A 23,303-nucleotide genomic window follows, 5' to 3' on the forward strand; every position below is an offset into this window, starting at 1 on the left:
TTCTTTTTTTTTTAAGATTTTATTTATTTGACAGACATCACAAGTGGGCACAGGGGCAGGCAGAGGGAGAGGGGGTGCCAGGGAGCCCAATTCGGGGCTTGATCCTAGGAGCCTGGGATCGTGACCTGAACCAAAGGCAGAGGCTTTAACCCACTGAGCCACCCAGGCACCCCTACAGCAATAATTCTTTTTTTTTTTTTTAAAGATTTTATTTAATTATTTGACAGAGACCAAAGCAGGCAGAGAGAGAGGAGAAAGAAGGCTCCCCGCAGAGCAGAGAGCCCAATGTGGGGCTTGATCCCAGGACCCTGCGATCGTGACCTGAGCTGAAGGCAGAGGCTTTAACCCACTGAGCCACCCAGGCACCCCTACAGCAATAATTCTTAACAGAAAGAAGAAGCTGCAGATAGGTGTTAACTGACACTTAGAATATATCTGAGAAATCTGAAATTTAAAAATCTGCTGAGCAATTAAAATAGATGTGATGAGATTTATGCATTTTCCTCATAGAACCTTTTGGCCTTCCCTGCAAGTCTCTTTCCTACTTTACAGACAGGTCCAGTATACTTGAATATCTAGTTTTTAGGCTTATAATAGGTTAGAAAAGGAGAAAGGGGTGGTTGCATCAGGCATATCAATAGTAGCAGTAAGTAGTTGACAGGATTATGAAGAAAAGCAAATATTGGTTACCCAAAAATATAGCAGTCTAGCCTTTATAGTGTGTAGTGCAAATATGAGGATGGTGCAGCAATTTATCTTCACAAAAGTGTGACTAAAATTATTAGTGGTTAGAGGTTTCAGATAGAAGAGTCTGAGTTACTGGTAATAACAAGCTTAAGGTTATGACCAAAAGTTGTAGCTGAGGCAGAACAGAAGAAAAAATATTGAAAAGCCTTTCAGGTTCAGCCAATGAACTGGGAAGCCAAGACACTGGAAGAATCATCTTTGTGGGTATTGGAATCCTCAAGAACTGTAACTGGAATGGTGGCGTAGAGGCTGAGAGTGAAACAGGAATGAAGTTCTTATAGGACCTGGGGGAACTGAGGGCAATAGAGGGTAGAAAATTGCAATTAGAAGTATCCAGGTGGTGGAGGGCATGGTCTGATGACAGGTTTTTAATGGAGGGAAGAAAGAGGAACCTGTTCCACCTCCCGGCCCAGTGGTATCAGAGGTGGTATGGAGAAAAGAGCTACCATTTCAGAGGGCTGCAGGGGAAGCACTGTCATCTATAGTCTCGAATTCTGACACGTGTAGAGGGCTGGGTATTTTCACAAATTAATACTCTTTTTTCTTAAACCACAGAGTCTCATGAAATAGTAGTTGAAACACAGCTCCATGTTTGGAAGACATAGGGAGTGGCAGTGGGACCATTTTAAAGGGAACAACCTTTATTTTATGTTGCCATGACAGGATTCAGGCCTAGTATTGCCAGATCTTTGGGATTTTTTTTTTTGAGAATCCGGAACTGGATTTTTGTGTGAAAAAGAATACATACAACACTAGCTTTTTATTTACTTATTTTAAAATATTGTGCAGGCCAAATAAACTGTATTTAGTCATCACAATTTTATGAACTGTGCTTTTTAAAATAAAGACTAGTATTTGTAAGTTCATGAGTCAAAGTCCATGATCCTCAACCTGGTTGCCTTGCGGGTCATCTGCTACCATTCAGTCCAATCTGCAGGTGTAAAGGGAGTGACTTTGACCAGCTGATCACCAACCAGCACTTAAATTACCTGACAGTTTATCAGTTGTTTGATTATTACTCAAACATATCTGATTTCACCCCTTATTTTTTTACTTTCAATTCTAACTCTCATAATGGAATTTCCTTGGAAGAGAAACACACAACTTTATAGCTAGAATTTTTAATGAAAAGTAGACCTCATATGATAAAAGGAAGCATCTAATGAAAGAAAACTTAGAGGCTCTTTAAGCCCAACAAAACAAAACAAAACACTAGTTAATTCCTAAATAAATTTTAACATAAAATCTTAAATGTTGCTTAAAAACCTTCAATTTTACTTTAATCATAATGATAACTGAGAAGTTTTTTTGTATTGAAATAGAAGTCTAAGGATGGTATTTGGCTCTTTTTGACCTCAGGGCAGCAAAACCCTCTGGACTTAGTTTCCTTATCTGTAAAATGGAGATTAAAAATACTTGCCCTACCTGCTACATAAGGCAGCTGTTAGGATCAAATGAGAATGTGAAAAGCTTACCTCGACTTTGTATGGGCAGTTTGTTTTATTTTGTTAAGGGATAACAACTTGCCTAAAGCTAGTGAGATTGTCTATTTAGAAAAAATATTTTAGAGTATATTTAAAATTTAAGAAACCACTCGAATATGAGTGGATATATAATCTATTTCCAAAAGGAACTTTCCTATTGATAGATGACACTGCTGATGGTATCATTGTGTGACATAATGGCTAAAATCTACCCTCTCTAGGTCTGTAAGCATGACTAGTCCTACTTTGGCTAATAATCCTGTTCATTCAGGTCAGATTTGATACACACTCTTTCTCTGGTCCTATTATCACCTCCCTTCCCTTCTCAACCTGTGCTCCTTTTTTTGTCAAAATTCGTAATTATCACTTGAGATGTATATTTAACATAATGAGTCTTTTTTTAAAAAAAGATTTATTTTGGGGGCACCTGGGTGGCTTAGTGGGTTAAGCCTCTGCTTTCGGCTCAGGTCATGATCCCAGAGTCCTGGGATCGAGCCCCACATCGGGCTCTCTGCTCAGCAGGGAGCCTGCTTCCCCCTCTCTCTGCCTGCCTCTCTGCCTACTCGTGATCTCTGTCTGTCAAGGAAATAAAATCTAAAAAAAAAAGATTTATTTTTTTACTTAGAGAGAGCTGGGGAGGGGAGAGGGAGAGAGAGAATCCTAAGCAGACTCGTTGCTGAGCATGTAGCCCAATGCAGGGCTTGATCTCGTGACCCTGAGATCATGACTTGAGCCAAAACCAAGAGTCGGACACTCAACCAACTGAGGCACTCAGGTACCCCTAATGTTTTTTCTAGCAGCATTTAATACACAGTCAAAAGAACAAGTCTTAACTGAGAAACACAGGATTTCTTCTTTTCACAGTAATTGGGATTTTTAAGTTCCAGTGATGATGACTACAAGGCACCTCCTCAGAGGAAACTAAACATTGATGAGTCTAGTGCAGCCAGTATGTTGAATATGAGGTGATAAAATCTTTATCACATCCAGCTTGACTGTCCTGTAACTTAGTTTGAGTCTTTTGGAATAGTTATTCCTTTTTATTAATTGTATGGTTGTTATACAGCCATGGGAGAAAAAAGCTGAACATCAAAATCATCAACAATATACCTGAAAGACAAAATAGAGTAAAATAAAAACAATCTAAGGATGTTGATAATCATTCAGTGTCTATAATTTAAGATTACATACCTAGAGATTTGGAAATCTATGTTTAAAAGAATTAGCTGCATCAATTCTACATGAAACACATGGATATTTTTTAATACAACATTCTCACATTTTTCCTCAACCATGAGTCCTTAAAAACAGTATGTATCTGGTATAATGAGAAGGACCTAAACAGTGAATTGAAAGGATAAATAGATCTGGAGGTCTAGTTCTGGCCCCATTATTGATTTCCCGAGTGAGAAACCCTGGATTTAGGTCCATTTGCTCTTCTCTAAAATAGCAACACTGTGTCCTTCCATGCCTCAGAGATGTATATACTGGGAGAATAAGGCAACTGAAAGCACTCTTGAGTTTTCATTTGGAATGCTCAAACACTTCTTTCTTTTCTTTTTTTCCTCATCACTCACAGTGTTAATAGCTTTTAGAGCTATTCCAAGCAAAATGTCTAAAACAAAATTTCAATGCTAAACTTTTATATCTTTTTTTTTAAAAAGATTTTATTTATTTATTTGACAGAGAGATCACAAGTAGGCAGAGAGGCAGGCAGAGAGCGAGAGGAGGAAGCAGGGTCCCTGCTGAGCAGAGAGCCCGATGCGGGACTCGATCCCAGGACCCTGAGATCATGACCTGAGCCGAAGGCAGCGGCTTAACCCACTGAGCCACCCAGGCGCCCCGAACTTTTATATCTTAAATAGAAAATATGTGGGGCACCTGCCTGTCTCAGTCAGTTGACCGTCCGACTGGGATCGAGCCCCATGTTGGGCTCCATACTTGGCATGGGGTCTGCTTGAGAGCCTCTCTCCCCGTCTCCCTCTGCGCCTTCCCCCACTCTTTCCCTCACTCTTTCTCTCAAATGAATACATAAAATCTTTTTTTCTAAAAAAAGAAAACATGTAAAAAGTAAAGTGTCATATATTAGTAAATATTCATTTTTGAGGTCACACCAGATAATCTAGCATGTGGCTATTGGTTAATTTTTTGGTGGGGAAATAGGGCTGGGGGAGACAGCCATAAGGCTCAAATCACTGTATTGAAAGGGATGTCTGGGGGCAGCTGGGTGGCTCAGTGGGTTAAGCCTTTGCCTTTGGCTCAGGTCATGATCTTAGGGTCCTGGGATCAAGTCCCACATCGGGCTCTCTGCTTGACAGAGAGCCTGCTTCCTCCTTTCTCTCTCTGTCTCTGCCTGCCTCTTTGATTACCTGTGATCTCTGTCAAATAAATAAATAAAATAATTTTTAAAATAAGGGATGTCTGCAATAATTAATATTTTTATCTTAACATATTTAGGCTTAAAGCTCTAAATTAGTTTAAACTCAGATTAAGAATGAGTTTTTGTCACATGCAGATTTGATATTTTTTTACTCATTTGACTAGGATTTGGATAGCTTAACACACCTTTGAAAGATGAGTCTGTTTTGCAACCAAAGGCTTTAAAAGGAAAAAAAAAAAAAAAGGAAAGAAACAACCTATATGTTAACTGATCCACAAAATTTGACATGTTCCTTATAAAGTCAGAGCTAGAGCATAAGATATTACATTGAAAATGTTTTCCAAAAGTTTTCATTATATGAAATATGTAAACTAGATAATTAGTTTTTCAAAATTTTTTTATTTATTTGAGATAGAGCACAAGCAGGGAGAACAGCAGAGGGAGAGGGAGCAGCAGATTCCCCACTGAGCAGGGAGCCCAATGCAGAGCTCAGTCCCAGGACCCCAGGATCATGACCTGAGTCAAAGGCAGGTGCTTAACTTCCTGAGCACCCCTACAGACTTAATTCTTTACGTATTATTATAGTCACATTTCTACTATTTTTTTTTTAAGATTTTATGTATTTATCTGACAGAGAGAAATCACAAGTAGATGGAGAGGCAGGCAGAGAGAGAGAGAGAGAGGGAAGCAGGCTCCCCACTGAGCAGAGAGCCCGATGTGGGACTTGATCCCAGGACCCTGAGATCATGACCCGAGCCGAAGGCAGCGGCTCAACCCACCGAGCCACCCAGGTGCCCTCTACATTTTAAATTAATTTTGGAGAGATGGCAAGAGCCATTAGAAAAATTATAATTACCTCTGCTATGAAGAGAAACAAGAAAAACAAGGAGTATGCCTTCTAAGAATAGTTTGCTCCCTGCTTGGTCAAGAAGGGAAAGATATCTTGGGATAAATACATACTTTTTTCTTTGGGTGTCTGGATTTTTGGGGGGTAAGTGGTTCCATAAAATGTTTCAGTAATAGCTACAAGTAATGTTACTTTCCTATCTGGACTATACTAACATGAACACTCAGTGGCATCACCTAATGTAGCTTCAACAGGGTTTTGTTTATTTGATGCTCTTTTATTTGGCTGTTTGAATGACTCTTGTAAAAATAAAATTTCTTTATGATTTTCTTTTTTTTTAATTTTTATTTTTTTTTAAAGATTTTATTTATTTATTTGAGAGAGAGACAGTGAGAGAGAGCATGAGCGAGGAGAAGGTCAGAGGGAGAAGCAGACTCCCCACAGAGCTGGGAGCCCGATGCGGGACTCGATCCCGGGACTCCCGGATCATGACCCAAGCCGAAGGCAGTCGTCCAACCAACTGAGCCACCCAGGCGTCCCTGATTTTATTTTCTTTATTAAGTAGGCTCCATGCCCAGTGTGGGGCACAATGTAGGACCTGATCTCAGGACCCTAAGATCAAGACCTGAGCTGAGATCAAGAGTTGGACACTTAACTGACTGAGCCACCCAGATGCTCCCTAAGATTTTATTTCTAAGTAATCTCTACACCCAACATGGGGCTTGAACTCACAACCACAAGATCAATCAAGACTCAAATGCGCTACTGAGCCAGCCGGGTGCCCCTAAAACTATAATTTCTTATTTTTCCCATCCTTCCTATAGTTTGGCATTAGCTTCATTTGATGCCATTTTTGTTTGTTTGTTTTGCCAATGGAAACGTAACTTCAGTGAATGACAAAATCTAATGTCAAACTGGAATTCAGTATTCTAAAAAGTGCCATTTATTCACGTATATCTTTTATCTATATCTATTTAAGGATTCTTGTATTGCTTTTCATTCCTAAACCTCTTAAACAAGTGTAGGAACAAACCTCTTTAAACCAAGAGCTATAAGAAGTCTTAGTTAAGTCTATTTGGGAAAAGCTGGGAAATCCTTAGGCCAACAAAGAATTTTTGTATATTTTCAACAAGTCAATTAGGGCCAGAGATAATTGCTAAAAAGTTTAATCCCAATGCTATTTATAAAAGATTCCTTGAATATGAAGAAACAAAATAAATACATACTTTTTTCTTTGGGTGTCTGGATTTTTGGGGGGTAAGTGGTTCCATAAAATGTTTCAGTAATAGCTACAAGTAATGTTACCTTCCTATCTGGACTATACTAACATGAACAGAATGTAGTCTCTTTCCCCATCCTACTACTCTCTGGTCTGTACCCTTTTAAAAGGAGCAGAAGTGATTTCTCCTCTTTTTTCTATCATGAGACTTTTTTCCAGTATGTTCTTCCAGGAAGAATATATTAAATGATTTGGGCTAGAAAACATTTTTTTAAAGATTTAAAAAAAAGTAATCTCTGTAGGGGGCACCTGGGTAGCTCAGTGTGTTATTAAACCTCTGCCTTTGGCTCAGGACGTGATCTCAGGGTCCTGGGATCAAGCCCTGCACTGGGCTCTCTGTTCAGCAGGGAGCCTGCTTCCCCCTCTCTCTCTGCCTGCTTTTCTGCCTTCTTGTGATCTGTCAAATAAATAAATAAAATCTTAAAAAAAAAAAAAAAGTAATCTCTACACCCACCATGGGGTTCGAACTTAAAACCCTGAAATCAAGAGTCACATGTTCCATGGAGACAGCCAGGCACCTACATGACTTTTTGCTTTAAGCTGTGTTTTCTGGGGGTGCCTGGCGGGCTTGGTCCATACAGCATGTGACTCTTAATCTTAGGGTTGTGAGTTTGAGCCCCATGTTGGGTATAGAGATTAATTTAAAAAAAAGGAAGTGTCAGTCTGATTTTTTTTTCCTTTTAATAATTCTTTTGGAAGCTCTCCTGGGTGGCTCAGTCAGTTAAGCATCAGACTCTTGATTTCAGCTAAAGTCGTGATCTTGGGGTCATGAGATTAAGCCCTGTATCAGGCTCTCCACTGGGAATGGAGCCTGCTTAGAATTCTCTCTCCCTCTGCCCCCTTACCCCACTTGCTCACGTGCTCTCTCTCTAAAACAAACAATAAATAAAAATTCTTTTGGAAAGGTCTACCTCCATTTTAGTGTTATTTTAAGTAATGGATGATATAATTCTTTTTTTAAAGGTTTGTTTTTTGTTTTTTGTTTTTTTTTTTGTAAATCTCTATACTCAAACTCATGAACCCCGAGATCAAGAGTTACTCACTCCTCTGACCCACATTGGGCTCCTGCTCAGCGGGAGCCTGCTTCTCCCTCTGCCTACTGCTCCCCCCTGCTTGTGTGCTCCCTCTCACTCTCTCTGACAAATAAGTAATATTTTTTAAAAATCAAGAGAAAATTTTAAAAAGTTATTAGAAAACACTAGCAATCTTTTTTTTTTATTAAAGATTTTATTTATTTATTTGTCAGAGAGAGAGAGAGAGAGAGCGAGCATAGGCAGACAGAATGGCAGGCAAAGGCAGAGGGAGAAGCAGGCTCCCCACCGAGCAAGGAGCCCGATGTGGGACTCGATCCCAGGACGCCAGGATCATGACCTGAGCCTAAGGCAGCTGCTTAACCAACTGAGCCACCCAGGCGTCCCAACACTAGCAATCTTTAGAACTGAAAAATAGCTGCCATTGTTAGCATTTTAAAATACAAACTTTTTCTGATATTTTTCATGTTTAGGTCCACTAATTTTATTACGGAGCAAAATAGGTCTTAAATGTGAAATAAAGGCATGGAAGGTGAATGTGAGGAGTTAAGTGTGCTGGGTTTTCGAACATATTGTGCCAATGTTCCCTTCTATATGTACCCTAATTTTTAAAAATGTATTTAAATTAACATAATTTTTTTTTTTAGATTTTTTATTATTTATTTGACAGATAGAGATCACAAGTAGGCAGAGAGGCAGGCAGAGAGAAAGAGAGGAGGAAGCAGGCTCCTTGCTAAACAGAGAGCCTGACGTAGGGCTCGATCCCAGAACCCTGGGAACATGACCTGAGCCGACTGCAGAGGCTTCAACCCACTGAGCCACCCAGGTGCCGCCATTTTAACAGAATTTAAACAGAAATGAGTAACAAACAAAATGCTAAAAGTGGATAAAAATGATGAACTAATAAAGGCCGGGCATCATCACAGTCATTTATAGTTACAATTTATAATCAGGCTTCTAAGAGGTGACTAAAGAAAATCAAGAAATGCTGATAACTTAAAAAAATAAATGCATATTAAAGTAAGAGAAGTTTCATATATCTGATCCAGATAGAAATAACAGGAATGCAATTGTGGATAATTTTAAAACTATACTTATTACAGTTATCCATTGTTTCATGAGATGCTCTTTTGCAAAATGAGTCAAATGAGCTAAACATTATTTTATCTGGAACTCACAAATTTGAAAAAAGAAATTCCCTTTAGTAAGAAATGTTTTTTTTTTTAATGGAAGGAATCACTCCTCAGTTTTTTGGTCTATATGTCAGAGTTTCTTAAAGTGGTATCATACCTGAAAATGACTACCCTTAACTAGATAACTTTATTTCTTTGAAGAAAAAGTTTTAAAGGATACTGTACAAATAAAGTATTATTTCAGGTATGTTAACCATCTTTTTCATTTTCTTTTTTGTCCCTATTCTGGTTTTGGAAATTGACATGTTAAAGTGACATTGCGTATCATTTTAAAATACCCTAATTTTGTAATCATATTAGTAAAAATATGCTTACCTAAAGAAGGAGCGAGCCAATATACTATAAAAAACCGAAGGAATGCTTCGTCAAAACACTTGAAATGCAGTGAAAGTGCCAAAGCTGGATTAAATACAGCTCCTGTTAGACTTCCTCCTGTAATACATTTTAAGCAGAGTGATACCAAACCATGTATTTTGCATTTTCTTATAACTACTTTATTTTAGGTGTTTAAGTGTCCTTATGCTATAATCTTCCTTTGCAGAATCACCTGACATATTATAGAACATAAAAATAGATTATACATTATGATGTGCTAGGACATTGAGGTTTTTTTTTTTTTTTAAGATTTTATTTATTTATTTGACAGAGAGAAATCACAAGTAGATGGAGAGGCAGGCAGAGAGAGAGAGGGAAGCAGGCTCCCTGCTGAGCAGAGAGCCTGATATGGGGCTCGATCCCAGGACCCTGAGATCATGACCTGAGCCGAAGGCAGCAGCGGCTTAACCCACTGAGCCACCCAGGCGCCCCGGACATTGAGTTTTAATCCAGTGCTTTTCCTATATATTATAGAATGCATATTGAAAGTTAATCTGTTCTATTATTGGTCCTTCAAGTTTATGAAATAGGAGATTTGGCTGCCAATCTTTTAACATTCATCAATGTAAGTGAAAAAGTAATAAATAATGAAAATACATTTAAAATGGATACAATACCTTAGGATCCTCTTGGGCATAAGTATACCTTTATGTTGAAAACAAAAAAATGGACCAAAGTATTATCATTGGCTCCATTTTTACTTGTCAACAGAGAGAGCCCTGAAGAAGGGACTGTGAATGGCATGTGAATTATGTTAATAAAGTGGCTACAAAATCATTTATTTATTTATTTATTATTTATTATTATTATTTTTAAAGATTTTATTTATTTATTTGACAGACAGAGATCACAAGTAGGCAGAGAATCAGGCAGAGAGAGAGGAGGAAGCAGGCTCCCTGCTGAGCAGAAAGCCCGATGCGGGGCTTGATCCCAGTACCCTGGGATCATGACCTGAGCCGAAGGCAGAGGCTTTAACCCACTGAGCCACCCAGGCACCCCCAAAATTTTTTAAATAAAAAAAGTGATCGTGTATAGTTGTGAAAGGTAAGCAAAAATTCTGTTGATTACTTTTCAGGATTCATGATCCAGCTCTGCACCCAGGTTCTCTCTCTGACGTGGAGCCTAGCAGTTTAGTTCTGGCCACACAAGCAAGTAAGGAAAAGCCAAGGAGGCTAGACTTCTTCAAATGGACGAGATCTGTGGCTCAGCTTTTCAGAACATACACTAAGAATATTACTGAGAGAGTAACATTTCTCTTACTTCTTCTGTGTAGAAGCTTGGGCATACCCATTGGCCTCTGATTCAGCCACAGAGATATATCCTGATATCTTCACAAACTTTACCTTGACATATGCCACTATATAGCATGCTGTCTTCATAAAATGCAGTAAAATTGGAAATTTAGCAACCCTTTCACAAGATTTCACTAAGGAGATATTATACTTGATAGGCTGCAAATATTGAAGCTGTGTCAAAATGAAGGTGTTGAGCAGTGAACTAAGTTCACTCCATGGCTAACAGTTTTTTCTAGAACACAGGCCTCACAGTATGATTCATACTCATGTCTCAGCAATTATAAAAGATACCATGTTCAGAATCAGTCTTGAATAGTCAATCCTGGAATGTTAAACCTTGGTTTGTAGGTAGTCATTTCAGTTCAATAAAAAAATTGTTGAGTTCCTATATAGTAGACATCATGGGCAAAAGTTAAGGACTTATACAGGTCTTTACATTACAGTGTAATATATGCTATGATAATACAAGTGACCTGTGCTTTTTTGAGACATGCATAAGTAAAAATAGACTGACCCACTGCTCTCATAATTAGTTTATTTTGGTGTTCCCATTAGGCCTTTGCTATTTCCATTAGGTCTAAGAACACTATCCATCAGTCTTAGACCATCCTAAAATTCAAACTACTTCACTTGCCCTATCTTCTAGTCCTCACATCACCAAATCTGCTGAGTGTGATGTTGTGGAAGCTGCTCCCCCAACCTTCACCTCTTGAATATGGACTGGCTTTGCAACTTGCATTGACAAAGAGAATGCAGCAGAAGTGATGCTATGTCCATTCTGAACATGACAAATGACAGTGAATTCTAGGTTCAGGTCTCAAAAAACCCATCAGCTTCCACTTTTTGCTCTCTTGGAATAGTGCCCTGACCATGTAAACAAGCTGGTCTAGGCTGATGGAAGATAAGAGTCCACACAGAGGAGAACTGACAGTTGCCACTGACTGCTGGGCACATAAGTGAAGCTTTTCCAGCCCCACCAACTCTCCAGCTAAATGGTCTCAGAGGAATTTCCAATCTAACCCACAGAATCACGAAAAACTATGATTTTAAGCTATAGCTGATATACAGGGCATGTGGGTGGCTCATTTGGTTAAGCGTCTGCCTTCAGCTCAGGTCATGATCCCAGCCAAGGTCCTGGGCTTCCAGCTCAACAGGGAGTCTACTACTCTCTCTACCCCTCTTCCTGCTCATGCTTTCTCTTTTGCTCAAATAAATAGATAAAATCTTTGGGAAAAAAATAGCTGATACAGAAGTTTATATCAGGAGTGGGTTCTGTGTCAACAGTAGTCCAAGGGGTTCCTGAGTGGCATAGTCGGTTAAGCATCAGACTCGGTTTTGGCTCAGATCTTGATCTCAGGGTCTTGAGATCAAGCCCCATGTCAGGCTCCTCACTCAGTGTGGAGCCCGCTTGGGATTCTGTCTCCCTCTCTCTCTACCCCTCCTGTTCATGTGCATGCTCTCTCTCTCTCTCAAATAAATAAATCTTAAAAAAAAAAAAAAAAAAGCCCCAAACATGTGGCTTTGGCTTTGACATTTTAGATTATATAGATAGCTCTTTGTTGGGGGCTGCCCTGTGCATTGTGGGATATTTAGTAGCTTCCTTGGTCCATACCCACTAGATTCCAGCACATCCATCTTCCCCAACTCTCTAACAACCAAAAATGTCTCCACACATTCCTGAATGTTCCCTGCAACAGGGTGGCGGTGGGGTTCTTATTGAAAACCACTGTTGGGGCATTTGGGTGGCTCAGTGGGTTAAGCCTCTGCCTTTGGCTCAGGTCATGATCTCAGGGTCCTGAGATCAAGCCCCGCATCTGGCTGTCTGCTCAGCGGGGAGCCTGCTTCCCCTCCCCCTCTCTGCTTTCCTCTGCCTACTTGTGATCTCTCTCTGTGTCAAATAAATAAATAAAATCTTAAAAAAAGAACTCCCTGGGGCGCCTGGGTGGCTCAGTGGGTTAAGCCGCTGCCTTCGGCTCAGGTCATGATCTCAGGGTCCTAGGATCGAGTCCTGCATCGGGCTCTCTGCTCAGCAGAAAGCCTGCTTCCCTCTCTCTCTCTCTCCTTCAGCTCAGGTCATGATCTCAGGGTCCTGGGATCGAGTCTTGCATCGGGCTCTCTGCTCAGCAGAAAGCCTGCTTCCCTCTCTCTCTTTGCCTGCCTCTCTGTCTACTTGTGATCTCTCTCTGTCAAATAAATAAATAAAATCTTAAAAAAAAAAAGAACTCCCTGTTGTACAGAACTATTGATACTTGAATACAAGTAGACATATCAAAGTTTGTTTATAGTAGCAAAGAACTGGGAAAAACCTGACTGTCCATAAGAAGATAGCTAAATAAACAAGCTTATTAATTTGGAATAACATGCAGTGTTTTGAAATAATGAGAGAAATCTCTTTACTGATTAACATTGATAGGTCTCCAAGATACCACTGAACAACTACTACCATCAAGAAAAGCAAACTGCAAAAGTAAGGTATAATACCTTTTATGTTAACGTGAACATACCTAAATAATAGTTTCTATAGGGTCTTATCTATATAATAAATCACATAAAGAGTTTGGAAGGACACACACAAACACATCAACACACACGCATGTGCAGAGGACTACCTTGGTGGGAAGATTAGGCAGAGAAGGAGAGAGGACAGGCATAGAGGATGGCAGTCAAAAGGCACGGTTGGTCTCATTGTTACTGTTTTAATTTTTAACAAAATATGTTCATTAATTGTGTAATTTAAAATGAATTATTTAAAAAGAATCATCAGTCAGGTACAGGACTGACAAACTACCTTTGAAAAATATTGTTTATTGACATCTGAAGGGGAGAAGACATAATAATATATGTCCTAGAGGAGATATCAATGGGAAGACCGAGCTGGCTGATTGTCAAGAGTCTTACAGGATAGCAGGAACTTGGTGAATTACCACAGTTAAAGACTGTGTCAAAGTCCAGGTTTCAAATCTGGCAATTCTAGATGCTGATGTTACTCAAGACTCCTAAAGGGAATCAAATTCACTGGGACAGAATGACACTAGTTAAAACCATAAGACTCATTTATAAGCCAGAATGTTAATTAACTAATTTAGAGTGGAGGCTAGCCCTCTCCACTGACTAGAATATTTGTGCCAGGTACTAGGATAAGAACTTGAAATACGTTATTCTATTCGTCATAATAGTCTTAAGAGATAGATAGTTATTATTCTCCATTTTAAAGATGAGGAAATGAGGCCTAAATTAAGTATCTCTTCTAAGGGTACAGCACAACTCCAAACCTGTGCTCTTAGCCACTACATTAATAAATAAATGTTCTGGACCTTTGAAGCGATTTTTCATTTGTAAATGAGTATTTCATATAGTTCTTATATTAAAAGCAAATATTTAAAGGACTTAGTTCCCTTCTTTGACAAAAAATTCTTACCTATATTCTTCATGATTCACAAGGATACCAAAAATTCCTGAATGGAATAATGAAATGAAGTAAAAATACTACAATTTCTTCAGACAATTTATTAGGCTTATTTTGAAAGCCCTTAGACATGAAATATAAAACATCCAGATATATATTATTTTTTTCTACATGGATTTTTTAAAGTGAATAGTATTTGATTTGTAACAGGTGACACATGCTAAGACCTGGTTATATGTTATAATGAATAAAATAATTTTAGTTTCTGTATTCATAAAGCTTACTGTCTATTGGAAGAAGACATCAGAAAACAATGTATAATTAAAAATTCTATAACGGTAATGAACAGGTGCAGTAATAAAGACAACTTACTTAGATGTATAAAATAATGGATTTTTTTCAGTGCTTACCATTGACCCTTTAACAACATGGGTTTGAGATGCATGGGCACACTTATATGCAGATTTTTTTGACAAATACCATATAGTACTGTAGATGTATTTTCTCATGATTTTCTTAACATTTTTCCCCCTAACTTACTTTATTAGAAGAATACAATATATAATATATACAACATACAAAATATGTGTTAATCAACTGTTAACCGTAAGACTTCCAGTCAACACTAGGCTAGTAGTTAAATTTTGGGGGAATCAAAAGTTATATATGGATTTTTGACTGTGCAAGGGCTTAGTGCCCCTAATCCCTGCATTGTTCAAGGGCCAACTCTAATTAAAAATGAATGCAGGGGCCCCTGGATGGTGCAGTTGGTTGATCATCTGACTCTTGGTTTCTGTTCAGGTTGTGAACCCAGGGTTCTGTGATCGAGCCCCTCATTGGCTCCATGCTCAGTGCCGAATTTGCTAAAGTTTTTCTTTCTCTCCCTCTGCCCCTCCCAACTCTTTCTCTAAAATAAATTAATTAATCTTAAAAAAATGAATGCCATTCTCTTTTACCTTGTTCATTGAACCAAATTCTCCAAAATAAAAATTAAGGAGATTTACTTAAAATCTGCACTAATAGTTTTATAGCTCTAACATGTTAATAAATCACATCCTAGGACACAACCATGTCAAACCACCACCAACAGTACCTTAGAAGTTAAAAAGAAGGGCACCTGGGTGGCTCAGTGGGTTAAGCCTCTGCCTTCAGCTCAGGTCATGATCTCGGGGTCCTGGGATCAAGCCCCGCATCGTGCTGTCTGCTCAGCGGGAAGCCTGCTTCCCCCTCTCTCTGCCTGCCTCTCTGCCTACTTGTGATCTCTGTCGGTCAAATAAGTAAATAAAATCTTAAAAAAAAAGGAAGTTAAAAAGACATATCAAAGTAATTTATAATGAGACTTGAAGTAGCTGACCCTTCTCCTGTCTTTCCTCCCTTGTCCATTCTTAAATCCTTCCTACAAAAAGCCTTACCTATCTCTGATATGACAGAAACTTGACCAGTCCCAAGACAGTTCATTCTGTCTGGAACAATTCTGATCTAAAGTTATGATGTATCCACAGAAGATAACTTGGAATTACGGCTTAGTGTAGCATTACCCAATGTGTGTTCTCTTCTGCTACATAGTCCTAGACAAAAGGATTCCTTAAGTTTGAAAAATTGTTCCACATCCTCCTTTTGGGGTTTCACAATATATAACAGCATAGAAAAGCCTCTGTTAAAGCCTTAACAATAGAAAATCTGTTTAGGGGCGCCTGGGTGGCTCAGTGGCTTCAGACTCTGCCTTCGGCTCAGGTCATGATCTCAAGGTCCTGGGATCGAGCCCTGCATCGGGCTCTCTGCTCAGTGGGGAGCCTGCTTCCCCACTCTCTCTCTGCCTCTCTTCCTGCTTGTGATCTCTCTGTCAAATAAGTAAATAACATCTCAAAAAAAAAAAATCTGTTTAATGCAGTGTTTGCCAGACTTATTCAGCAAAAGAATCCTTTAGCAACTTAAAGTTTTTAAGATTTTATTTACTTATTTGACAGAGATCACAAGTAGGCAGAGAGGGGGTAAGCAGGCTCTCTGCTGAGCAGAGAGCCCGATGTCTGAGATCATGACCTGAGCCGAAGGCAGAGTTTGAAGCCACTGAGCCACCCAGGCGCCCTGCAACTTAAAATTTTTTTTAAATTATGGTAAGGTATATGACATAAAACATGTCATTTTAACCATTTTTAAGAATATATTCAGTGTCATTAATTATATTCACAATGTTCAACTATCACCACAATTTCTAAAACTTTACCATCACCCCAAACAGAAACTCTATACTCTGTATCCATTAAAGAGTTAGTTCCACTCCTCTCTGCCCCCTAGTCCCTGGTAACCTCTATTATACTTTCTATGAATTTGCCTATGCTGTGGGGTTTTTTTAAATAAAGATTTTATTTATTTATTTAACAGAAAGATAGTGAGAGAGGGAACACAAGCAAGGTGAGTGTGAGAGGGAGAAGCAGGCTTCCCGCTGAGCTGGGAGCAGGATGCAGGGCTGGATCCCTGGACCCTGGGAGATGCTAAATGGCTGAGCCACCCACGCGCCCCATATGTTGGTTTTTATATAAGTGAAGTCCTGCAACATTTGTTCCTTTGTGTCTGTCAAGGTTCATCCATGTTGTAGTATTTATCTGAACTTAATTCCCTTTCATGGCTGAATAATGTTCAATTGTATGTACATATTTTTGTTACTTTTGAGTGCAGTATAGAAATGCTGATAATGTAATGTGAATAAGCTTTAGTGTCAGTTTGAACCATGATTCTAGCACATTCTGGCTGTGTTAGCTTGGACAAGTCATTTCACTTTTGTGAGCCTCACTTTACTTAAAATGTATTCATTAGTGAGTTTTTCTAAGGATTGAGTAAGATAACTCATATAAATTTCCTATGTGCTTATTAGTATATTGCTCAATGAATACTCTTATCTCCCTTACATTGACAGAAAAGGAAGATCATAATAGATTATTAATTTCTGTAACAGTAGTAATCCACAATTTTCTATTATGTTCTGCCCCAGCAAACAGTCTCTGGCACTGATATTGCACGTACTAGCCATGTGTGGCTACTGACTACTTGAAATAAAGCTATTGCAACTGAAGAACCAAGTATTTAATTTTAGTTAATTTTAATCTGAAAAATCACATGTATCTAGTGTCTTCCGAATTGGCCAGCACAAGTCTGGACAAGAGCAGTGTTTTCTCAGCTCTGGTTTCATACTGAGATGACCTGGAAAACTATAAAACATTAATTTTATAAGTATATTACTTTTTGTGAGGGATGATTATATTCATATAGAGGGCATGTTTCTACTTTAGCCCAAACCTAAAACTTTAATAAATAAGCGACTATTCATCAACCCCTGAAATATACAGAAATCTTTCCCTCTCTCTTCTACCCTTTTTTCCATCTGTGTCTACACACAAAGAATAGCAATATATCTATCGGATGGAAGATGGGTTGGAAAGTCTTTCATTTTTATCCTGGAAAGTCAAGCAAATATTTAGAAGCCTTTCTTTTCTTTCTTTCTTTCTTTCTTTCTTTTTTTTTTTTTTTTTAAGATTTAGTTGTATATATGACAGACAGAGATCACAAGTAGGCAGAGAGGTAGGCAGAGAGAAAGAGGGGGAAGCAGGCTCCCCGATGAGCAGAAAGCCCAACTCGGGCCTCGATCCCAAGACCCTGAGATCATGACCTGAGTTGCAGGCAGAGGCTTTAACCCACTGAGCTACCCAGGCGCCCCTTTAGAAGCCTTTCTTTTGAGGTTTGCTTCTACTTATAGTTTCACTTTCAGTGGGCAGAAGATAGACCTTTACTATTAATTTCCTTTTATTAGATTCCTGCTTCTAAAACATTTTATATAGTCCCAATGAAGCTACTTCATTGCAATCATTTAAAATGACACATTTCATCATTAAACTTTCGGTTTTTTTTTTTCCTTGTCCCCTTTAGGATATCCAGGGTATCCACTGCATCTGAGATCTGTCAAAGTAAACCAATGGTTTGCAAGAAATAATCAGATTTCTCGAGTTACTTTTTAAAAAAATCTTTCATTTCAATCAAGTTTTAATTTTGTAGAAAAAGAACTAAGAAACAGAACTACAAAATTGCTACTCCTCACTCTTATTATTAATCAATCATGTTACCTGTACTTTAAATTGAAAGGCACCTTTTTAAGGTGCCTTTAAATTGAAAGGTACCCATGATCATTTTTCAGTCTGAGTGTCAGGTTGTCAAGAGGAAAGAGGTAGCGATAAGTTATCTTTCCTTTCTACCATTAAAACAATCCCTTTGTAGGATATTTGAACCCTTGGCAGTATTTCACAAGATCTCAGTTTCAGCACAGAAATGGCTCCTGTTGCTGGGGTTCAAAAAAAGCACTGAATGGAGGATCTATATGTCTGCACTACTGGTAAAGAACGGGCTGCAAATGTATAGAATAACGGGGATACCAATATTGGCATCGCAGAGGTGTAGGGGTTTCAAATGTATCTTGGTAAAGAACTTTGTGCCTCAGGTCGTAGAGGCTCCGGAGGTGCCAAGTGTTTTGTGGGAATAACAAACCTGCGTAGACCAAAAAGGTGATGAGTGCTGCCAGCAGGTGGATACGAAGCTTGGTTCTGATCTCCTGGAAGTGCAGCAAAGCGCTGTGGAAGATAAAGGAGCAGATGGCCTCTGTGATGACCGCTTTGGGTAAGTCGACTTGAATAGGATTCCTGCAAACGAAGGTCCTCTCGTTGAGGTGATACTTGGTCAGCCCCAGGCTCCACAAGGCGCTTATGCAGTACCTGCTGCACAGGGCACCAATCAGCTGAGCCAACAGCCTAATCGCACCCGTCTCAGGGGACATTCCCCCCAGCAACATCTGCATCAACACGCCGCACGGGTTGCTGGAGGTGCCCACCAGAGTCAGGCCATGCACCAAAGAGAAGAAGTAGATTAGCGTCAGCGGCCAGGTGGGGTGCGCGGGTTCCTGCTCGCTCAGCAGTTGCAGCTCATGGGTGCAGAAGCAGAGCTGGAAGGTGGCCAGAAACTCCAAGACGAAGGTGTGGGCCATCATGAACCTGTGCAGCTGCAGCCGGGTGACCACGCGGGCCAGCCCCATGAACAGCACGAGCAACAGCATCAGCCCCAGTGAGGTGCAGGTGTCCTGCACCTCCGGCCAGAGGCCCCGCAGCGCCGTCATGTCTCGCTCCTGACCAGACTAGGCTGCCTACTTGGCTCTAGCAGAAGCAGCGTCGGGGCAGGAGTCCCAAGTCCTAAGTCTGCAGCCCCGCCCCCTCCTCACGTCCCGGGGGCGGACCGACTCAGGGCGAGCTGGAAGCCCCTGGGCGTCACGCTGGAGGACGCCTCCCCTCCCTCCTCCCCTCCCCGGCTCGAAGCTAGGGTGTTGGGAGCCGGGGAAGAGAGGAGGGGAAGGGCGGCAAAGGAAGCTCTGCTAGGGCACCGGCTAAAGGGCCAACCGTCAGTCCGACACGCACACGCCCCCGCCACCTCCCTGAGGGACTGGAAGCCGGCGTAGGTCTGAGAGGGCGCGGAGGGACGCTGCGCGCCGAGGCCATTGCGCATGCGCGCGGGGACCCGTGAGCCCTTGCGAGCGGCTCGACCAGAGCTCCGAGGACGCCAGCCCCGGCACCTAACGGGAAGGTTCGCGTTCACTGCGAGGTTGACACTTGCTTTGAAGGGAAGACCTTGAAGGTTTTTCTTCCCTGCTCCTAAAATGGTAAAACTGTCCGGCTGGAAACACTCCTAGAGATAATCTCGTCCAACCGCCTCGTTTTTATTAATGGGGCGACTGAGAAGATGGGAGGTGACGGAGGTGGGACGCAGAGGCCAGGGGTGGTGAAAGGGAGTAGACTTTGGAGTCAAACGAAGCCGTGGGTAGACTTTGGAGTTGAACGAACCGGGGTTTGACTTGTGTGAACAAGGGCATGCAACTGAGTCTCTTGTGCTGAGTTTTCTTCATCTGCCTCATGTTGGGCTGGCAGAAAGAAAGGGCTACTTAAGATGGCGAAAGTTCCCGCCACAAAACCTGAGCTCCCACAGGAAAACAAAGACCCAAGCAGGAATCTGAAACACACACCCCACCCCTTCCGGCCCCAGTGGGCCAATGGAACCCTGACAAGCAAAATCTGAGACCCCCGCTCCAGCTCCAGTGGACCAATGGGACCCCAACAAGCAGACGAATTATCCAAATAAGGGAAACTTGCCAAAAGACCCCTGAACTCCCCTCTAGACCCCCTTAAAAGCCCCCTTCTCCCTGCCTCGGGACTTCCCCCACTCTGCTTTTCCAGAGTTGCGGAACCTCGGGGGAGGGTGCCCTCCTCCCCCCTGTCGCAGTTTTCCTGGCTCCCCTTCTCCTGAGCCCTGAAACTGCGCCGGAGAGTGCCTTTAATAAATCTTGCCTTGTGCCTACCTCGCCTGGTGTGTTTATCTCGCTGGAAAAGCTTTACATTCGGTGCGAAACCAGGAGGGGATCGAGCCTCTGCCTCCCCACGGCGGCTCTCCCCTCCACCTCCGGACTGGGACTCAGCACTTCCTTCACTCGGCTCTGAAAGTCGCTGCGGTGAGTGTTTCCTGGCTCCTGACCCCTCCCGAGGCGCCCTGGCCCTAGCAGCAGCCGGGTCTGGGCGAGCTCTCCTCCGCCACCAGGTGGCCCCGTAGTTCCGAGGAATTGGGAGACGTCCTCATTCCACGGCAACTATTCTCCTGAACCGCAGTTCAGCCCGCAGAGGAGGGGACGCCTTCCTCCGCGTTTTGGGTTGATAGGGGAAGGAGCTATGGGAACCTCCCAGTCCAAATTAGACTCAAAAACTCCCTTGGGCTGTCTCCTGGCTAATCACCGAACCTTGGGGTTAGACCAGGACTTACGGAGGCGACGTCTACTAGTGAGGCCACTTCTGTGGCCAGGAAGTAGCGAGGAGGAAGACAGACCAGGGTGGGGGTAGGGGAAACGCTCTGCGTCTTCCACCTGGTCTGAGGGAAATGAAAGCCGCCTGTGGTGTCCCTGGAAATGGATGTGTTCTTTCCTTACTAACCTAGGGAGGATCCTGAGCGAAAGGACACTTGCCGTCATTTTGTGTTGGGGGATTTTAGACTTGGGCCTTATCTGTCCAGCCAGCTGCCACTTTCTTCATGACATCAAGCGCTCAAGCTGAAATGGGGAAGGGGAGACAAGAGTCATTCTGTCGGTGGGGGGTGGAAACCAAATCAGCCTGAGAGTATCAGCCTGAAGTAGGACTTCTCTTAACTACTTGGTCCTAAATATATCATGCAAAAGGACATAACTAGAAATGTAATAAAGTTTTATGTTTAGAAGTGAAAAAAAAAAAAAAAAACCGTACCGTTGCTTGGCCCAAGTATGGACAACCAATCGAAATGGCCTCCTGAGGGCACCTTCGACTATCAGGTGCTCCTGGGCCTTGACAATCTCTGTAAGCGCCAAGGCAGATGGTCCGAAGCACTTTACGTCCAGGCCTTTTGGATTCCACGCTCTAGACCCTCACTCTGGTCCCGTTGCCCAACTTATCAAGTATTCCTTGCCTGCACCCCCCCTTTCGGCCCCTCCGCCGTCCACTCCCAAGAACCTTGATTCCCCTTCCCTCTCCCCTCTCTCCGACCCCCCTGAAAACCTCTCCAGGCCCCCTTTAAGGGCCCCCCAACTGTCCCCCCTCCTCCCTATCAACCTATCCATCAACCAGCGCTCCCAGACCACCCCCCCCAAAAGCTCTGAGCCAGAGCCTTCCCCGCCTTCTAACCCTCCTCCCTCTCCCCCAATCTCCGCTCGAACATGGTCCAGAAATCAGTCTCCAGACCTGGTCTGTCCCCTGAGGGAGTTTGCAGGGGCTGAATGGGTTGTTGGAGTCCACGCACCCTTCTCTTTGTAGGATCTCTCCCAAATAGAGAAGCACTTGGGGTCCTTTTCTGCCAATCCTGATAACTATATCAAAGAATTCCAATACCTGGCCCAAGCCTATGACCTCACCTGGCATGATTTACATGTGGTAAATCTCCTCACCACAGAGGAGAGGGAACGCATCCAGGCTGCTGCCCGGGAACACGCAGATCAGGTCCTTCTCACTGATAGCTGCCATGCCAGTTGGAGCCCAGGCGGTCCCAGCTGTAGAACCAGGTTGGGATTATCAGAATGGCCAAGATGGCCACCGGCGCCGCGACCGCATGGTCCAATGTCTCATAGCCGGCATGCGGGCAGCCTCTAATAAGGCCATTAATTACGACAAGATTAGGGAGGTTGTCCAGGCCCCTGACGAAAACCCCGCCATGTTTCTTAACTGATGGACCGAGGCTTTAACCCAGTACATTCGCTTGGACCCCTCCTCTCCTGCAGGGGCCACGGTACTGGCTACTCATTTTATCTCTCAATTGGCGCCAGATATATGGAGAAAGTTAAAAAGGCTGAGGAGGGCCCTCAGACCCCCATTTCTGACTTGGTGAAAATGGCATTTAAGGTCTTTAATTCCCGTGAGGAGGTGGCTGAGCTTACACGACAAGCCAGACTCCAGCAAAATGTTCAGTTGCAGACCCAAGCCTTGGTAGCAGCCCTGTGGCCGGCCGGCTCCGGGAGCCAACAGAGAGGGGCAACCAATCGCACCCACCCCCCCGGGGCCTTTTTCAAATGCGGGGCCGAGGGACATTGGGCTCGCCAGTGCCCCAATCCAAAGCCGCCAACTCGGTCTTGCCCTTAATGCCATTTAATGGGCCACTGGAAATCCGACTGCCCTAACCTCGGGGTATCTTTGGCGCCTCAATGTGGGGGACCCCCCGAGACAGTAAGTCCAGCCTTTCAACTGCTCGGATTGGAGGACGACTGATGAAGCCCAGACTCGGCCACCCCTCTCACCCAGGCCAACCCCAGGGTCATGCTCCAGGTAGGGGGTAAGTCCATCTCCTTTCTGCTGGACACGGGGGCTACCTACTCTGTTCTGCCTTCCTATTCGGGACTTACAGAAACCTCACCAATTACTGTTATGGGGATTGATGGGACCTCCTCCAATGCTAGGGTGACCCTTCCCCTTATTTGTAGCCTGGATGGGTTCCCTTTCTCCCACTCGTTCCTAGTGATTCCTTCCTGCCCAGTCCCTCTATTGGGGAGGGACATTCTCCAGAAACTGAGGGCAACTATCTGCCTCTCCCCTTCCTCCCCTCCCTCCGCCTCAACTCGTCTCATCCTATACCTCTCCACTCCCTTGACCCCTGTTCCAAATGTCCTAACCACTGTAGATCCTCGGGTGTGGGACACCTCGGAGCCTATCATTGCTTCCCACCTTACGCCGTTA

General features: G+C 42.4%; 1 protein-coding gene and 1 long non-coding RNA gene across 4 annotated transcripts in view; one reads left to right on the forward strand and one right to left on the reverse strand.

Moving 5' to 3' along the window:
* AQP11 (aquaporin 11) lies at nt 1-19,192 on the reverse strand (the record flags this gene model as incomplete). Of its 3 annotated transcripts, XM_082749570.1 has the most annotated exons (3): nt 1-3,341; nt 9,277-9,393; nt 18,571-19,192. In XM_082749570.1, 3 exons carry the CDS (start codon nt 19,190-19,192, stop codon nt 3,262-3,264), a joined length of 819 nt encoding a protein of 272 aa, XP_082605696.1. In that variant the 3' UTR covers nt 1-3,261. The 3 variants fall into 3 exon arrangements, 2 of the variants coding, with proteins under 2 accessions (XP_082605696.1, XP_082605697.1); XM_082749571.1 differs by lacking the exon at nt 9,277-9,393; XR_014316423.1 differs by lacking the exons at nt 1-3,341; nt 9,277-9,393 and adding an exon at nt 17,482-18,175 and having other exon boundaries at nt 18,207-19,192.
* LOC309873618 overlaps nt 12,846-23,303 on the forward strand; it is a 15,825-nt gene continuing 5,367 nt past the window's right edge. Inside the window, exons 1-2 of the long non-coding RNA XR_014316426.1 lie at nt 12,846-13,103; nt 17,959-20,572. This is a non-coding gene — a long non-coding RNA (uncharacterized lncRNA). The remainder of the gene's footprint in view (nt 13,104-17,958; nt 20,573-23,303) is intronic.

Source organism: Mustela nivalis, assembly GCF_964662115.1.
Source record: "Mustela nivalis genome assembly, chromosome: 9".
Taxonomy (NCBI): Eukaryota; Metazoa; Chordata; class Mammalia; order Carnivora; family Mustelidae; genus Mustela; species Mustela nivalis.